General features: G+C 35.5%; 2 protein-coding genes across 4 annotated transcripts in view; one reads left to right on the forward strand and one right to left on the reverse strand.

Moving 5' to 3' along the window:
• Positions 1 to 405: 405 nt before the first annotated feature.
• On the forward strand, positions 406 to 13,223 carry LOC111377976 (DNA helicase INO80). 3 transcript variants are annotated; one of them, XM_023001133.1, is made up of 24 exons: positions 406 to 724; positions 1,004 to 1,091; positions 1,363 to 1,726; positions 2,533 to 2,968; positions 3,056 to 3,256; positions 3,376 to 3,486; positions 3,728 to 4,155; positions 4,261 to 4,369; positions 4,463 to 4,543; positions 4,716 to 4,855; positions 5,071 to 5,103; positions 5,811 to 5,936; positions 6,663 to 6,824; positions 6,906 to 6,963; positions 7,680 to 7,910; positions 8,349 to 8,495; positions 9,026 to 9,586; positions 9,887 to 10,144; positions 10,238 to 10,345; positions 10,746 to 10,840; positions 11,053 to 11,209; positions 11,830 to 12,027; positions 12,149 to 12,301; positions 12,709 to 13,223. In XM_023001133.1, the coding sequence occupies exons 1-24, from the start codon at positions 677 to 679 to the stop codon at positions 12,967 to 12,969; spliced, it is 4,554 nt and encodes a 1,517-aa protein (XP_022856901.1). In that variant the 5' UTR covers positions 406 to 676; the 3' UTR covers positions 12,970 to 13,223. The 3 variants fall into 3 exon arrangements, with proteins under 3 accessions (XP_022856901.1, XP_022856902.1, XP_022856904.1); XM_023001134.1 differs by lacking the exon at positions 5,071 to 5,103 and having other exon boundaries at positions 4,716 to 4,888; XM_023001136.1 differs by lacking the exon at positions 1,004 to 1,091.
• A 39-nt stretch (positions 13,224 to 13,262) lies between these two features.
• LOC111377977 (S-formylglutathione hydrolase) overlaps positions 13,263 to 16,971 on the reverse strand; it is an 8,711-nt gene continuing 5,002 nt past the window's right edge. The window contains exons 5-7 of the mRNA XM_023001137.1: positions 16,784 to 16,882; positions 16,478 to 16,543; positions 13,263 to 13,604 (exon numbers count right to left, since the gene is read on the reverse strand). Coding sequence (XP_022856905.1) covers positions 13,425 to 13,604; positions 16,478 to 16,543; positions 16,784 to 16,882 — 345 coding nt within the window. The 3' untranslated portion in view covers positions 13,263 to 13,424. The remainder of the gene's footprint in view (positions 13,605 to 16,477; positions 16,544 to 16,783; positions 16,883 to 16,971) is intronic.

A 16,971-nucleotide genomic window follows, 5' to 3' on the forward strand; every position in this document is an offset into this window, starting at 1 on the left:
GCCATTGATTTTAAACAATACTCATTCAAATCAATGGTCAAATTTCTCACACATAAGAGGGTGTCAAATTCGATGTATAAGTAGATTAATTCGTTTCGTATTGGTTAGAAAATGGATCAATTATATAGCCCTTGTTTTAGCCACATTCTTTAGAAAATAATTTATTCTTAAACAATAATTTAATATTATTTCAATCATACATTTTTGAATAAAAAAATATTATACGTAAATTTAAAACATTTTCTTATTTTTTAATATCACATTTCACATCATAACACTATTTAAAAATGTATTTTTTTAACAAAAGTAGGGTTCAAACAACACTTAAAATTTCTACTTCCGTATGACAAATTCCCCTGCCGAAAACTACAAATACCGGGACAGAAAGGACTACTGTAGCAAGGGCGCACGTTAACCAATGTCCCAACACCGGCTCACTTTAGCATCCTCCTTTTACATCTCCACCTGTGTCTACGCTTCTTCTCTACTCTTCTCATCGCGCTCTCTCTCATCGCATTATCTCTCTTAGGATTAGGGTTCGCCTTCCTTTTTATCTACAACACCCTTAGCTACTTCTACCGTATTTTTTTCCCCGCCCCCAGAATTTCTCCAATGCCCTTCAAAGATCCCGGTTCTGGACTTTGGTTTTCACTCTGTAATTTGAGCAACACAGTAGATGGATTTCAAGAAGAAATACTCTTATACAAATCTCTTCAATCTTGAGGTACTTTTCATATGGGCTTTCTGAGTTCTGAAATGGTTTCTCTCTGTTTTTTGCAACTAAGGCGTGCAATTTGTTAATTAGCTGATCTTTTCGCTATGAAGTTGGGGTTTTAATGATTAATGAAACTGAATTTGTGTTTTGTAATCTTTGAGGGGTAAATTGGGACCTCTCTGTTTAATGCGATCTGGGTTTAGTTGATAGGTTGGAATTTTTTTTTTGGTTGTTTTGGTTATTTATTTTTTATTTATTTTAATATTGTAATATTTTGTTGCTTTGTAGTCTTTGATGAACTTTCAACTGCCGAAACAAGATGATGATTTTGATTATTATGAAAATAGTAGTCAGGATGAGAGCAAAGGTAGCCAAGGTAGGCTCTTTGCTTGTTACAAGCCTACAATTTTCATTTAGTTTCTCGTAATATTTTTTTCGAGTTGAATTTCTATAATCCACATGGATTAAATTTTGAAAAAAGCCGGATTTTCAGTTCACAAATTTTATACCGTCTTCCTCAGTCACTTATCCACATGTCCACAAAGTATATGGTTTAGTTTTAGTTATTTCAACTAATGGTTTTTTGAAATTGGTCCATTATGAGGCATTTGATGATTTTGCATGTTGGTTTTCTGCTTTTTAAATAGGTGGAGCAGTGCGGAAACGCAGTAATGGATTAATGTCAGAAAGGGGATTGAAGAAGAAGAAGCGGAGCTTTAATAGTAGTGACGACGACGAGGCTAGAAGTTACAGTCCTCAAATTACAGAAGAGCGATACAGAGCAATGCTGGGAGAACATATTCAGAAATACAAGAGGAGGCTGAATAATTCATCGCAAAGTCCAGCATCGATCCGTACTGGAACTGCAGTTACAAAAAGTAGTATAGGAACAAAAGATCAGAAATTGGCAAATGATCATCGATCCACTTCAGATTTTCTCAACACCACCAATTCTCAGAAGTTGGGAAATTATCATGAGGCTGAGTTTGGACTTCAATATGGTGCAATTAGGTGTTCTCCTTTTTTTTGTTCTCTCATTTACACTTAGTGCTGTTATAAAAAATACACCGTAGATTTTCAAGTTCAGCTATTGATAAGAGTTATAGTATGATATTCCTCATACATAATAGTTAATAAATTCCTGTTTCAGATAGTATTTAGAAGTTTCTTGATATTTCAATGAGTACATGCATTTTATATAACCTCAATTGGAACATGATTTTAGAACTACGGTGACCTGCGTTTGTGTTTACCTTTTTATAAAAGCTACAAGAGTTTCTAGATATTGGTAATGAGGGTGTTGACTCACGTAAAAGAATTAAACATTTATGCAGGTGATCTCCTAACTTTTGACTGAATAGAGTTGGGTGCCTAGTCATTTGTCAAAAGTAAAAGAAATTAGTGTTTAGTAGTTCAGAAATACATTAACTATGAAAGCATATGTAGTCCTTATTTTTATTGTTATGGAAAAAAAGAAAAGAAACATACACTAAAATATACTCGAGTTCATTTTTGCAAGGACTAAAATTGAAGTCTAAATATGAGTATAAATTTATTTTTATCAGGATCAGTAGAAGAAAAATGGTTTCATTCTGTATTTTTTGTTGGTGGGGTGGGATGAATCTTCTGAACCTAAGAAATTTTTTTCCCTATCAGAAGTTGCAATTTTTTTTTAATGGATATATCTAATAATCTAAACTATTTGCATATACTGTGGTAGCCAGTTAATAGAGAGGTAACTATATGCATGATAGATGTTCTAGATACTTTTCATCTGGTAAGGAACTTACTTTCTGGTGAATTATCTAAAATTGCAGACCAAATTATGAACCTGCCCTGTTGGACATTGGGGATGGGATCACTTATAGGATTCCTCCACCATATGAAAAACTCGCTTCATCATTGAGCTTGCCAAGCACGTCAGACGTCAGGGTTGAGGAATTTTACCTGAAAGGTACCCTTGATTTGGGGTCATTGGCCGAAATGATGGCTTCTGATCGCAGGTTTGGAAAGAGGAACAAGGTGGGAATTGCTGATTCCAAGCCTCAGTATGAATCTCTTCAGGAAAAATTGAAAGCCCAGTCAGCTAATAACTCAGCGGAGAAGTTCAGCCTAAAAATCAGTGAAGCTGCATTACAGTCTAATGGTATTCCTGAGGGGGCAGCTGGACGGATACAGCGGTCTATCTCGTCGGAAGGCGGTGTCTTACAGGTTTATTATGTGAAAGTATTGGAGAAAGGAGATACATATGAGGTCAGTAAATTTTTTTCCACCTCCTCCTTTTCATATGCCGATCAGTTTCTTTGTTACCCATCCAGGTATGAATATGTGGTTCTACAGATTATTGAACGCAGTTTACCCAAAAAGCCAAAGGTGAAGAAAGACCCTTCCGCCATCGAGAGGGAGGAATTGGAGAAGATTGGTAAATATTGGATGAACATCGTAAGAAAAGACATTCCAAAGCATCACAGGGCTTTCACCAACTTCCACAAGAAGCAATTAACTGATGCTAAGAGGTTCTCTGAACTTTGTCAAAGAGATGTACGTGTTACTGGAGACGTTTCTGCACTCTTAATATTTCATTTTCTTGGTGAAGAATGATTGTCACACCATTCTAGTGGGTTTATGTTCCTCATGATTTAGTGATGGTTCTTTGTCAGGTGAAAGTGAAGGTCAGCAGATCGCTCAAATTGATGAGGGGTGCTGCAATTCGAACAAGGAAACTGGCTAGAGATATGTTAGTATTCTGGAAGAGAGTTGATAAGGAGATGGTACAAATTTATAGACTTTGTTTACTTTTTTGAACATGAAATAGTCGCCCACACATTGCTAATATCAAGCCAATAATGAACCTGCAAAGGCTTTGTTGGACAAGAACTTGAAATGGATTCTAGATTGCTCAATTTTCATTGTGAATGAAGATAATTTATCTGCTAGAAAATGTTTACATGGTAACTACTTTGTAGAACAACTAATCTAAAGAGTTCGTTTTTGTGAAATATTCTCTTGAAGGCGGAAGTAAGGAAAAGAGAGGAAAAAGAAGCTGCAGAAGCTTTGAAGCGTGAACAGGAACTTCGTGAAGCGAAGAGGCAGCAACAGAGACTCAACTTTCTGCTGTCACAAACTGAACTTTACAGTCATTTCATGCAGAACAAGACAACTACACAAACCTCTGAAGCATTAACTGCAGGTGATGAAAAGTCTAGCCAAGAAATGCTGTTGAGTTCTTCAGAAGCTTGTCTCGAAGAGGACGACGACCTTGAAGATGCTGAACTAAGAAACGAAGCTTTAAAAGCCGCCCAGGATGCAGTTTCAAAGCAGAAAATGATGACAAGTGCATTTGATAGTGAATGCTTAAGGCTTCGGCAAGCTATTGAAACTGATCCAAGCCTTCAGGATGTCTCAGTTGCAGAGTCCAGTAACATTGATTTACTACACCCGTGAGTGTTTTCTCTACATATTTTCAATTGGCTGAAATATTTGCATCCGATACATCTCAGTAGTGATCTTTCACATACTAAAACACTAGTTTCTAATGATGCCAGATCAACCATGCCTGTAGCTTCAACGGTGCAGACACCTGAGTTATTTAAGGGTTCCCTTAAAGAATATCAGCTGAAAGGCCTACAGTGGCTGGTAAATTGTTATGAACAGGTAATAAGACAATCATTTGCTTTGCCACCCTTTTCTAGAACTATGTGCTTTTTGGTCGGTTATTAGCTTTGGTACACCAACTTCCTTTGTCAGGGCTTAAATGGTATTCTTGCTGATGAAATGGGCCTAGGGAAGACAATTCAAGCCATGGCATTCTTGGCTCATTTGGCTGAAGTAAGTAATCAATGTAATGATATTTTACCTATCTAGCCCTGGTTTTAACTTCAACTGGTTTTAAATTCAAGCCATGGCATTCTTGGCTCATTTGGCTGAAGTAAGTAATCAATGTAATGATATTTTACCTATCTAGCCCTGGTTTTAACTTCAACTGGTTGTTCTGTAATAGGAAAAAAACATATGGGGGCCTTTTCTGGTTGTTGCTCCTGCTTCTGTCTTGAATAACTGGGCTGATGAAATCAGTCGTTTCTGCCCAGATCTGAAGACACTTCCATATTGGGGTGGTCTTCAAGAGCGTACGGTATTAAGGAAGAACATCAACCCAAAACGTCTGTATAGGAGGTATTCCATTTCTAAGCTCATATTCTGTTCTTTTAAGAGATATCACGAATCAGCCGATAACTTTCATATCTCTGTGTGGTTGTTACGAAATGAGTTCTTGATCAAATCTTGAACTGTGACCAATAGAACTAACTTTATGAATTTGATGGGCATGTGTGTCTTCAAGAGCGTACGGTATTAAGGAAGAACATCAACCCAAAACGTCTGTATAGGAGGTATTCCATTTCTAAGCTCATATTCTCTTCTTTTAAGAGATATCACGAATCAGCCGAAAACTTTCATATCTCTGTGTGTGGTTGTTACGAAATGAGTTCTTGATCAAATCTTGAACTGTGACCAATAGAACTAACTTTATGAATTTGATGGGCATGTGCGAGTTACATTTGAACTTATCTAACGTGATTTCAGAGTTATTCATCTCACTGGAACATCTCAATGAAGAAAAATACCATTTCAATACATGGAAGGTGAAATATCAATAATTATGCAGTCACTAGTACATGAGACTAGGAGTGGACCTAGTGGTTGCTTATTGCTCTGCAGGACGAAACATGAGCTTCTTTGAAAGCAACATTGGTTTTGGAACTTCACCCAGATGCTCGTTTAAAAAATGTCACTTTTATGTTTTGGTGTTCTTGAACCTTGAGTTGCCAAGACTTGGCAAGATTAATATATTTTTGAGGATTTCATTTTCATTTTTCTGGAAAAATATATGGATTTGGTATATTATCTTATGAAATAGCATCTCATGGTTCTGGTGCTGTCTCATTTTCATGATGAGCTGCCTCAGCTGTCGCCCTCTTCACTTTCCTCCCCTCACCCCCTCCCCCCAAGCCAATCGTTTGTCTTTCTTAATATTTCAGAAACACTAGTTTAATCCTATTGTTTTTCTTTAACTGATGAAGTAATACTTTCTTTTTAGGGATGCTGGATTTCACATTCTCATTACGAGCTACCAACTTCTAGTTTCGGATGAGAAGTATTTTCGCCGTGTGAAATGGCAATATATGGTGTTGGATGAAGCCCAAGCGATTAAAAGTTCAAATAGGTTTGGACATTTATTTCCATGTCCTTTTTGACTGAACCATTTTTTTCTTGTATTAGCCTATATTCTTGTCAATTCCTATTTACTTTTGCCAGTATTAACATGACCAATTAATTTAGCTGATAGTTTTTACCTACTGTCAGCTGAATCTTCCAGAAAGACTAGCAGGTGCAAACTGCAAAGCATGAAAAAAGTGAACTAGTAATAGCAAATTTGGTTTATTTAAAGCGTAAATTTTCAACTCCTATCTCACTAATACACAACAAAATAAAAATAATATGTCTGTTTCTTTATAATATTCATTTTGTATGTTTCTTTATAATATTCATTTTTTTGGTGAACTGCAAGTCTGCAATTGAGAAAGAAAACCACTATGCAGCATGCACATTTGCTTGTATTCTTTGTTGAGAAAGACAGACATATATATTTTGTGGTCTCTATGACTCTTAGCTTGTTCCTTCAAATGCATTGCTTGACCTCTTCTGTTCTTTTATCTACTTGATTCGTGATAGCCTATGATGCTTAGCATCTGAGGCATCTAGGTACCTCATTCTCGAGTCTTTAGCAACTATTCTCAACAATTTATGTTGGTTGGATGACTACTGTTACTTTTGGGTTTGACTATCTACTGAAAAACTTCACATTTGATTGTGGAGTTATATATTATATATATTTATGTACAAGTATTTGTATAAAGTCATCTAAACCTCTTGAATGTTGAGATGACAGTATTCGATGGAAGACACTACTTAGTTTCAATTGTCGAAACCGCTTGCTTCTTACTGGTACTCCGGTTCAAAATAACATGGCTGAGCTATGGGCACTCCTGCATTTCATTATGCCAACCTTATTTGATAGCCATGAACAATTCAATGAATGGTTTTCAAAAGGGTATGTTTCTCTATCCAAGTGTTAATCTCTCCAAACTTCAAAAGACCACTTCCTTGTGATTTATTACCCTTGTACAATCAGAATTGAAGGTCACGCAGAGCATGGTGGGACATTGAATGAGCACCAACTTAATCGACTGGTAAGTACCGACATATACATTTTTTAATCCATTGAATATAATGGATAATCTTACGTCGTGGGACTTGGAGTCGCATAGTTTCATAATTTTATTTAAGGAGCATATCTCATTGAGCACAGTGAATATGGTACGACTGTGGAACTTGAATTCTGAATTTGAAATATTATTTGAGGGCCCATCTTCTGTCTTCTTATGGACACAAAATTACATCTTTGTGCAGTGTTCGAAGTCGTCAAACTCATCGAACATCCCTCTTTTTAAATGAGGAAAGGATAAAACTAAATTGGCGTATGTCTGTACTCTGTAGCAACGTAACAATGTATATCAATAATCTAAGTTTACTGTTAAAAAAAAAAAAGCGAAAAAATAAATGGAAGGTCCTCATTAAAAGTCTAAAATTTTCAGCTTTACAGAAGGGTTTAACTGAATACACCAAGTAATTCCCCATCTCAAGATGGAATAGGTTGTGGCAATGCACTAGCAGTGCTTAACAAAATTGACAATAGATTGACTTGAATCTCGTAGTTAACTCATTATTCTCTTTCTAATACATTAATGTTTATCACTTTCCCACTTCAGCTCTATTTTGTATGGGATTCCTACACATTAATTATCAATTGTTAGATTGGCGTGTTGGATTTTTATTTTTTGGTATTCTCAGTTTCATTTGCTTCTCTCTTCCTTTTCTTGCTCATCTGCTCGCTTTCTTAAAACAGCATGCCATTCTGAAGCCTTTTATGCTGCGACGGGTCAAAAAGGATGTGATCACTGAGCTAACTGGGAAAACTGAGATCACAGTACACTGTAAGTTGAGTTCTCGCCAGCAAGCATTTTATCAAGCTATAAAGAACAAGATATCCCTTGCAGAGTTGTTTGATGGAAACCGTGGACATCTTAATGAGAAAAAAATTCTGAACCTGATGAACATTGTCATCCAGCTGAGGAAGGTAGTTCGTTATTTGAGTTGGTTTTGTTTGTTATTTTTGCTGATGTAGATACTATAATAAAGCTAAGAGCATCTTTGGTTGTGCATAGAAGTAAGTCAAATTTAGCCCCAGTTTGACAACCATTATTTGAAAACTTTTTTTCTACATACTCATTTTCAATCACATCACACAATCAAATATTTTGCATGTAAATCCAAAATTTTTCATACTTTTTAACCACACATTCTTCTAAAAATCACTATTCAAAACATTGTTTTGTCTCAATAAGTTACTTATTTTGTAAAACATGATTTTCAAGGTTACTTTTTTATTAACAAAACTCATTTTTCTTGAAAATTAACTTTTAAACATAACCAAACATGCTCTTAGATCCTTTCTGAATTTTAATTTGAGTTCCTATTCAATTCTTAAACAAATATCTTTTGTTTTGTACTCCAGGTATGCAATCATCCAGAGTTATTTGAGAGAAATGAAGGAAGCACATATTTTTATTTTGGAGAAATTCCAAATTCGCTCCTCCCTCCGCCCTTTGGGGAATTGGAAGAGATACACTATTCTGGTGGTAGAAATCCCATCACATATGAGGTAAATTTAAAGCTGCTTTGGTGGTGGTATTACTTGGAAACATATCAAATTATCTTCAGAATCTGAGTTGGCTTGAAAAAAATACTACTATTTTTTGTCAATGTAGAAAAACAATGGGTGCTAATGCCGCAGTCAGACGAAGCTGAAATCTAGCTTTAATGATCATTTGACAGCACCATCTTAACACATTATAGAGTTATGCTTTTTAAAATGTTTGCATATACACCTGATTAGGAAAATTTGGTAGGTCTAGGATCCTGTGAAAGCAATTATTTGCCCCACTGAAGCAAATAGTTTATAGAAATAATTCTTTTGTGAAGAACTTTCATGCATGTCTGCAAAAAAGCTGACACACATCATTATGGTGGGAAAAGTTGCATCTCTTTATTGCTTAATTAGCAATTGCCTTGATCCAAATTTAAATAGCTCTTATAGAATATATTTTAGGTGATTATGTTGATTTCCTCCTGATGATCTTAATACATTAACAACGTCCGTTTCGATTTTTTCTGTCATTTCTTTTGTTATAGATTCCCAAATTGGTCTACCAAGAAGTAGGCCATGGTTCAAAGATACAACACTCAGCAGCAGGGCAAGGTATAAGCAGTGCATCATTCCAGAAGTATTTTAACATATTCTCTCCAGGAAACGTTTATCATTCCATATTTCAGCAAGACTACATTTTGGGTGGTACTTGTGTACAAAGTGGAACTTTCGGATTTTCTCGCTTGATTGATTTGTCACCGGGGGAAGTATCATTTCTGGCAACTGGTTCCATAATGGAGAGATTACTGTTCTCAGTTATGAAATTAGACAGGCAATTTCTAGATGGAATGTTGGACCTGTTGACAGAGAATGTGGATGATGATATCCACTTTGCTCACATTGGTAAGGAAAAAGTTAGAGCGGTCACACGAATGTTGCTATCACCATCTAAATCAGAGTCAAAATTACATATAAGGAGGCTCGCTGGGGTTTTTGGGGGTTCTCCCTTTGAGGCTCTAGTCATGCCATACGACGATAGGCTACTATCAAATATCAACATTTTGCATTCAGTATACTCTTTCATTCCAAGAACAAGAGCACCTCCGGTAAGTGCTACTGTTTCTCATTGAGCATGTTTGTCTTAGCTTAAATAAAAAAGGTAACTTTTTATGTTCAAACTTTTTAAAAGTAACTCTTACCTAGTTGTCAAAAATAAGTAACCATCTTATTTCCAACTTTTGACCAAATTAAAATATATATATACTTATAATGTACTTATTTACTTTTTAAGTAAATTTATTATAAGTAAGCCTGTTAAACTTAGCTAAACATTCTCAAATCTGTAGTTCATTAACTATAGTACATGTGCCCTGATGTTTTCTTGTGATTTTGTATTTGGCTACTAGATAAATGCCCACTGTTCAGATAGAAACTTTGCATACAAGATAACTGAAGAGTGGCATCATCCCTGGCTTAAGAGGGTGTTGATTGGATTTTCACGGACATCTGACTGTAATGGCCCTAGGAAGCCAGGGCCTCCCCACCAATTAATACAAGAGATTGAATCTGAATTGCCAGTTTCTCAACCTGCTCTTCAGCTTACATATAAGATTTTTGGGTCTTGTCCACCCATGCAGCCATTTGACCCAGCAAAGATGCTTACGGTTCGCTGTTTGCGCGTGTATTCTTAATACTTATTTTAATAATTCTTTGTACCAAGTGCTTCTTTGACATGTTATTTTTTCGCTTTTTTCCAGGACTCCGGGAAGCTTCAAACGCTTGATATACTGCTGAAACGTTTGCGTGCAGCAAATCACCGTGTTCTTCTCTTTGCACAAATGACAAAAATGTTGAATATTCTAGAGGTATTTTAAATTGTTTTCACATATAAGGATTTACATAACAAATTATACTTGAGCATGTGAAATATAGTTAGGCTGGCTGATTTTTTCTCAATGAAGATGGATTATTCATTGTTGGGAATTGGTTAAATAGACCAGGCTATCTATTATTACTTCACCCTGTAATCGTTTCCTCCCACACTTTATTTTTATTGTTATTGTGTTGTGTTATTTGTGGTAAGGTGGGGTGGGGGGCCTTCAAAATAATAATGTTGATTGTGTCTCTCAGAAGATTAAGTCGAAAACAAAATCTTCAAGTAGTTGGTTGAGCGACAGCATTTCTGTATATGTTTCTCTTCTGATTATGGAGAGTAAAAGATAAACTGTCTCACCCTCATTTCTGACATCGTGATTTTGTTGGCAGGACTATATGAACTATAGAAAATATAGGTATTTAAGGCTTGACGGATCGTCCACGATAATGGATCGTCGAGACATGGTTAGGGACTTCCAGCATCGGTATGTGCTTAATTTTATTGCTTTTTTAATCTCCCCTAAGTGCATGTTTAGTATATTGTATTGGATTGGACTGGACTCCATGACAATTAAAATGTTATCGTCTTTTTCTTTTTTTTTTTTAAGTACCGTGCAGTACTATCCAATACTCTATATCGAACATGCTATAAATGTGAAAAATTTCTGAGCTTTCTGCAAAATCACCTTTATTGTAGGAACGATATCTTTGTGTTCTTGCTGAGTACAAGAGCTGGTGGTCTGGGTATTAACTTGACAGCTGCTGACACCGTCATATTTTATGAAAGCGATTGGAATCCAACTTTAGATTTACAGGCAATGGACAGAGCTCATCGGCTGGGTCAAACTAAAGACGTTAGTTTCGTTCTCAATGCTTGACCCTTTCTTAAACTCTAAGCATGTCAATAGTTCTAAGCTGACTGTATTGCCAGTCTATTTGTGCCTCTTTTTAACATTTGATTCTCTGTGAAGTGGGAAATAACTTTTGATAGGTAAACATTAATGGGATATGTGCAATTTTTTTGTTCGCTTATTTTCTTAAATAAGCTCAACTGTATATGTTATGTTTTTATCCTTGTTTCTGTGATTGACTTATAAGCTTGGTAGTAGTACATAACTAAAGCAGCATATATAACCCATTCTTGTGGAGATAGTTTTACCTTTAATTGTTATCATTGTGCTAGGGAAACCATATAAACTGTTAAACTAAATTATGAACTGGTTTTAATTTTTAAAAAATTCCTCAAATTTGTCTCTTAATTCCTTCTCTTTCTCCATATTTCACTTGTTATACTGAATAATTTTTCATTTGACAGATCAATTTTTTTTTTAATTACACATCGTTTAAAAACTCGTCTGTCAGATAAATGTGTCAATCTATTTGTGTTATATATCCTCCATATCTTGATTTCAAGTGTTTATGGGCCTTCTTGGTTTTGTTTCCTATATTTAGAAGTGGATTTTCAATCATGCAGGTTTCTGTATATCGCTTGATTTGTAAAGAGACAGTTGAGGAAAAAATCTTGCAGAGGGCTAGTCAGAAAAACACAGTGCAGCAGCTTGTCATGACAGGTGGTCATGTTCAGGGTGACCTCTTGGCTCCAGAGGATGTTGTATCTTTACTGATTGACGACACTCAACTGGAGCATAAACTAAAAGAAGTTTCACAGCAGGTGCGCTGTAAATTCTTCTCTGTTTCTTTTCCTTAATTTCTGAGACACATGATTCCTACCTGTGATTTTGAATCCAAAAGTGCCTGGGTAATGCTGAAATACTTGCGTCCTCCAAAACCAGGCTAAAGATAGGCAAAAGAAGAAAGGAGGAACAAAGGGCATCCGGATTGATGCAGAAGGCGACGCATCTTTGGAGGATCTTGCAAACCCTGAGTTGCAGGGGACTGAATCCGAGCCTACTGATGCCGATAAATCAAAGTCCTACAATAAAAAGGTCATAATCTTTAATATTTATTTTTAAGCTTATCCAATCATTCTCATCTCCATCTCAAGTCACCGCTTTATTTGATCCTATAACATTTTAACCGAACTAGATTATTTCCAAGTAACATCAATTTTTCTGAGAGTAGGATAGAAGAGATTGGAATACAATGTTTCAGAATCTGATGCATGCTTTGAAACGGATCTTACAACTTCTAAGTTATATGTGGATGGTGGCAGCGAGAATTTTAGTTAATATTTATTTATAATATTATTATGCTCTTTGGATTACATCCCAGCCGAGATCAACATACTCGATAAAATATTTCATCGGCAATGGACATTCTCTTTAATAGATGATAAGATTTGTGTCTACATATCACAGCACGTACATAATATGGCTATCTTGTCTCTCCGCAGAGGAAAATGGCATCGGAAAAGCAAACCCAACCGAAACCAAGGGCTCAGAAGAACTCCAAAAACATTGACTCTCTGTCTCCTAGCACGGCGCCAATGGACCATGAGATGGATGATCTCCCTCAGAACACACCACAACAAAGACCAAAGAGGTTGAAGAGGCCAACAAAGAGCGTGAACGAAAACATTGAACCTGCATTTACGGCTACGTCCACCCCAGTTCAAGACGGGAGTCATAATCAGCTGCAACTTGTCAGTCCCTAGTGCTAAATTCGAGTTATGCATGACAGCCGAAGACAGGTACTACGCCAATGTACAGTAGAGAATGGCTCAACTCGAACTACATTTTAGTGCAGACTCGCGTAGAACAAAGAATCAGAGCATGTTGTTGCTTCCAGATTCTACACCAGAAAAATAGTGTTAATGTATAGATGTATTACATTTTCCCTTTCAATAACCCATTTTTGTTGTAAAAACAGCTGTATCAGATGGTAAAATTAAATCGTTTAATGCTCTAATTGTCGTGAATAAATAAATTAAATCTTGCCTAAGCTCAATTAAACACAACTAGAAATTCATAAGATATTATGGCAGAAAAAGAAAGAATCCCATTTCCATCATTCATTCTGCCTACCAACCTTTTCAAGTTCCACACCAAGAACAGATTTGGAGTTTAGGTAATACATTCAAAGTCTAGGAAAAGTAAAGTTCATATTGCATTACAGTTTAAGCGCTTGGGCATGATGACGGATATGATCATCAACGAAGGTGGCGATGAAATAGTAGGAGTGATCATAACCGGGCTGTATGCGGAGGAGAAGTGGAACATTAACCTTTCGACATGCCTCCTCAAACTTGTGCGGCAGCAATTGTTCCTTTAAGAATTTGTCCTCGTCTCCCTGCAAGAAATAGAGGATAACGATAGCAACCAAGCTGTCTCCACACAATACACGACCAACACAATATGCTTCCATACAAAAATAAAAAAGTCCAATGCAAAATTTGCACAGATCGCAATGCCACTCTCAATTGGATATTTTACATGTTTGGCTAAGCTTATTTTAAAAAAAAAAAATGTAAAAGTAATTATGTTACAACCAAAATTTTTCTAGTCAAAAATAAAATGTTGAATTGTCAAAGTCAAAAGGATTAAAATGAAAATTTATTATGGCAAATATTTTGAAGGTTTAAGTTGGACAAAATTTAATTTTGGAATCTATTTAAATATTTTTAAAAGTTCAGGATTTAATGCCTTATGATATGAAAGTTGAGGGACACTTTTTGCAAATATGAGTTAGTGATCCACTAACTTGGCAATAAACCCATTTCTTGAGAAACCCAGCTGAGGAATCTGGCAGCAAAGAAAATTCGAGGGAAAAAAAACGACGAGAAAAGGAAATGGAAAGAAAAAGAGGGAAGGAAAATTAAGTTATGTTCTTCAATTTCTTCATGTCTCAAGAGAGGTAAGGAAGCAAATTGTTTATGGTATAATTTTTATTAAATTTTCTAGGGTTCTAAATTGTTAATTTAGTTTCTAGATTATGTGAAAGGGATATTGTTTTAGCTCAAGTTCTTTAACTGATTATTTGCTGCTTGTTTTAAGGCAAATAACTCTATTCTTAGTAAACCCTAGAATTTATAATTTAGTTTTTGAGTAAGTATAAATTGGGGAAATGATTATTTGATGGAAACAATTACTTGGAAGGATGAAGTTGGGGAATAAGATGAAAAATTAAATTAGTTGAATTGTTGGTGGCTAGTTTGGAGTTAGCTCAAATTGATTAAAGGAAATTGGGAAAATTTATTCAATTACAGAGAAATTGAGTTTTAGTATTCTTCTACTGATGATTTCCTTTTTTATTTTATAGAAGCATATTAATTACGTGAAATGTCTTATTTTCGAGAAATTAGTAAATGAGCATGATTATTTTGAAATTATTAGAAAATAACTGATGTAATTACCTTAATCTTGTACACTGAGGGACAACGGCCGTGTACTAGAGTCATGTATTTAACTCCTATGCATTGATAGGCTACAACCGTGTATAAGGATGATTATATTGTTTCCATCCCGTACATTGAAGGGTTACGATCGTTTACTAGAGTCATGTATTTAACTCCTATATACTGAGTGGCTACAGCCGTGTGTAAGGGTAATTTTTATCCACTGAGGGGCTATGACCTTATGTAAGGGTACCTATTATACACTGAGGGGCTATATTCGTGTATAAGGATGATTATGTTGTTTCCATCTTGTACACCGAGGGGCTACGGCCGTGTACAAAGTGTTGATCAGACGGTTTATGTGTATACGACTTTATAGCTTTCAGATCATCAGTAAATGTTTACATGAAGTATATTTTGATATGAATTTTATGTATATAGTGGATTATTAGCCTACAGCTTACATTTCTCCGTTTACAGTTCAGCTTATGGAGTTCAGATTATAGAATTCAATTTGTTCAGTTTTCAGAATGAAGCTTCCAATTTATAGTATTCAGCAACAACATTATTTCACAGATTTTCATGGATGTCAGATTATTTATATTCGTTATATTTACAGTTATTGAACTAGAATGAAAAATAAAGAATTTTATGATCCAATTATGTCAGTTTTAAAAGTGTCACTAGATTTCTGAATTTCTCAAAGTTTTAATAGAGCAAGAATTATGCACAAATGAAAATGTATACTTATTTTCAATTTATTCACTCAATGAGTTACAAACTCATATTCTGTTACCCTTTTCTTAGCAGATAGCAGCTATGTTGAGTAGCCTTGGAGCCTGTCGATCCACCAAGAGTGACACACACACATTGTCATTAGATGTATGACTCATTTCGTAAATTTATATAGTTCAAATTTCTTTTAGGATACATGTATGTTTTGACAGAAACGTTACTTGGTAATTTATAGATCCATATCATGAGCTTACTGCATATTTAGTATTCTCATTGCTTTTGGAGTCTTTTGTTTATAAAGCATGGTAAATGTCTTAAATAGTTTGTATTTTGAAGGACTAGCATGTTATACTTTAAATTATATGTGTAGTTTTGATAAAGTTGATATTTGCTCAGGTAATTTAGTCCATATTTTAAAGGAAATTCTGTTAAAATTTTTATACAAATATGCCATAGTCAAAATAGGTTAAGTTTGCCTTGGTGGTGGGGTCCAGCACTTAGCTGGTACCTACCATCGGCGCATGACACGTGTCGAGTCTATTAGGGTGATTCGGGACGGGTCGTGTCAAATTAGGCCAATTGCTTCTTGTAACATGTGGCTCATATAGAGTGGAACACAGGTCCTGGATCAAATGGGCAGTTGTCGGTGCGGAGCGAAGCAACGACATCGACCTTGCGTGGGTTTGATTCACTGTCTGGTTGTTAGGGACGCTGAATGGGTTGGGGGTGCGGAGACAACACTCCTGCGGTACGGTACGTGAGTATTTCTTGTACGGACCTTAAAGTCTTATATAGGCCCATGCTAGAGTTAGTATAAATAATAGGTTGTAACCCTATTTTTCGTTGTTGAATAAAAGATATCTCCGCTTCGCTCTCGTGGACGTAGGCACACTGCCGAACCACGTAAATTATTGTGTTGATTTTTCTTTTTATCTCTTTAATATTGTGCATAAAATCCAACACTTTTCTTTCAGGAGACACAACAAGAGTAACAAATGTAGTTGTGTTGTGTAACAAATGTAGTTGATCGATTTTAATATGCTTTTAACCTCATATTATATAATTAAGGAGTTAGCAACCACGAGGAACTCACCTGATCAATTAGAATCGTAGCAGAAACATTGTTGAATTTTGATATGAGACAAGTGGCATCATACTCCTGCAAAATTGTCAATTTTACGACATCTAAGAAACTTTAGGCCCTCAAGGAATTTTTATTTCACAAGCAAGTTTGGCTGAAGCATAAAAATAAGTAAAAGTAACTTCTTTAAGTAAATAAAGTTACTTATTTCGAATCTCTTTATGGCTCATCTCACTATCAAAATAAGCATATTACTTATTTACTATAAGTAAACATTAAGCTTAGCCAACCATGTTCATAGCCAATCAAAGATCATACCTGCCAAGCAGCTTTATTTTCACCCAAGTAATTTGTGAAAGCTTTCTGACCCCAGGGACAATTTATAGGGTTGACAATGGGTGCAAAAGCTGAAACCGACTGGAAAAGAAAAAAACCATAGAAAAATGATAAGAATGAATCAGAGTAAACAATAAAAAATAAAAAAATTGAGAAGCAGCATATATATA

Source organism: Olea europaea, unplaced genomic scaffold (genome assembly GCF_002742605.1).
Source record: "Olea europaea var. sylvestris unplaced genomic scaffold, O_europaea_v1 scaffold1753, whole genome shotgun sequence".
NCBI classification, from domain to species: Eukaryota; Viridiplantae; Streptophyta; class Magnoliopsida; order Lamiales; family Oleaceae; genus Olea; species Olea europaea.

Bases quoted from the DNA above. Each gene is read 5' to 3' on its own strand.
- LOC111377976 (XM_023001134.1), top strand. From the start codon at position 677: ATGGATTTCAAGAAGAAATACTCTTATACAAATCTCTTCAATCTTGAG. The intron at 4,889-5,810 runs GTATTCCATTTC...CTTTCTTTTTAG, and splicing joins CCAAAACGTCTGTATAGGAG to GGATGCTGGATTTCACATTC. The intron at 7,911-8,348 runs GTAGTTCGTTAT...TTTGTACTCCAG, and splicing joins TTGTCATCCAGCTGAGGAAG to GTATGCAATCATCCAGAGTT.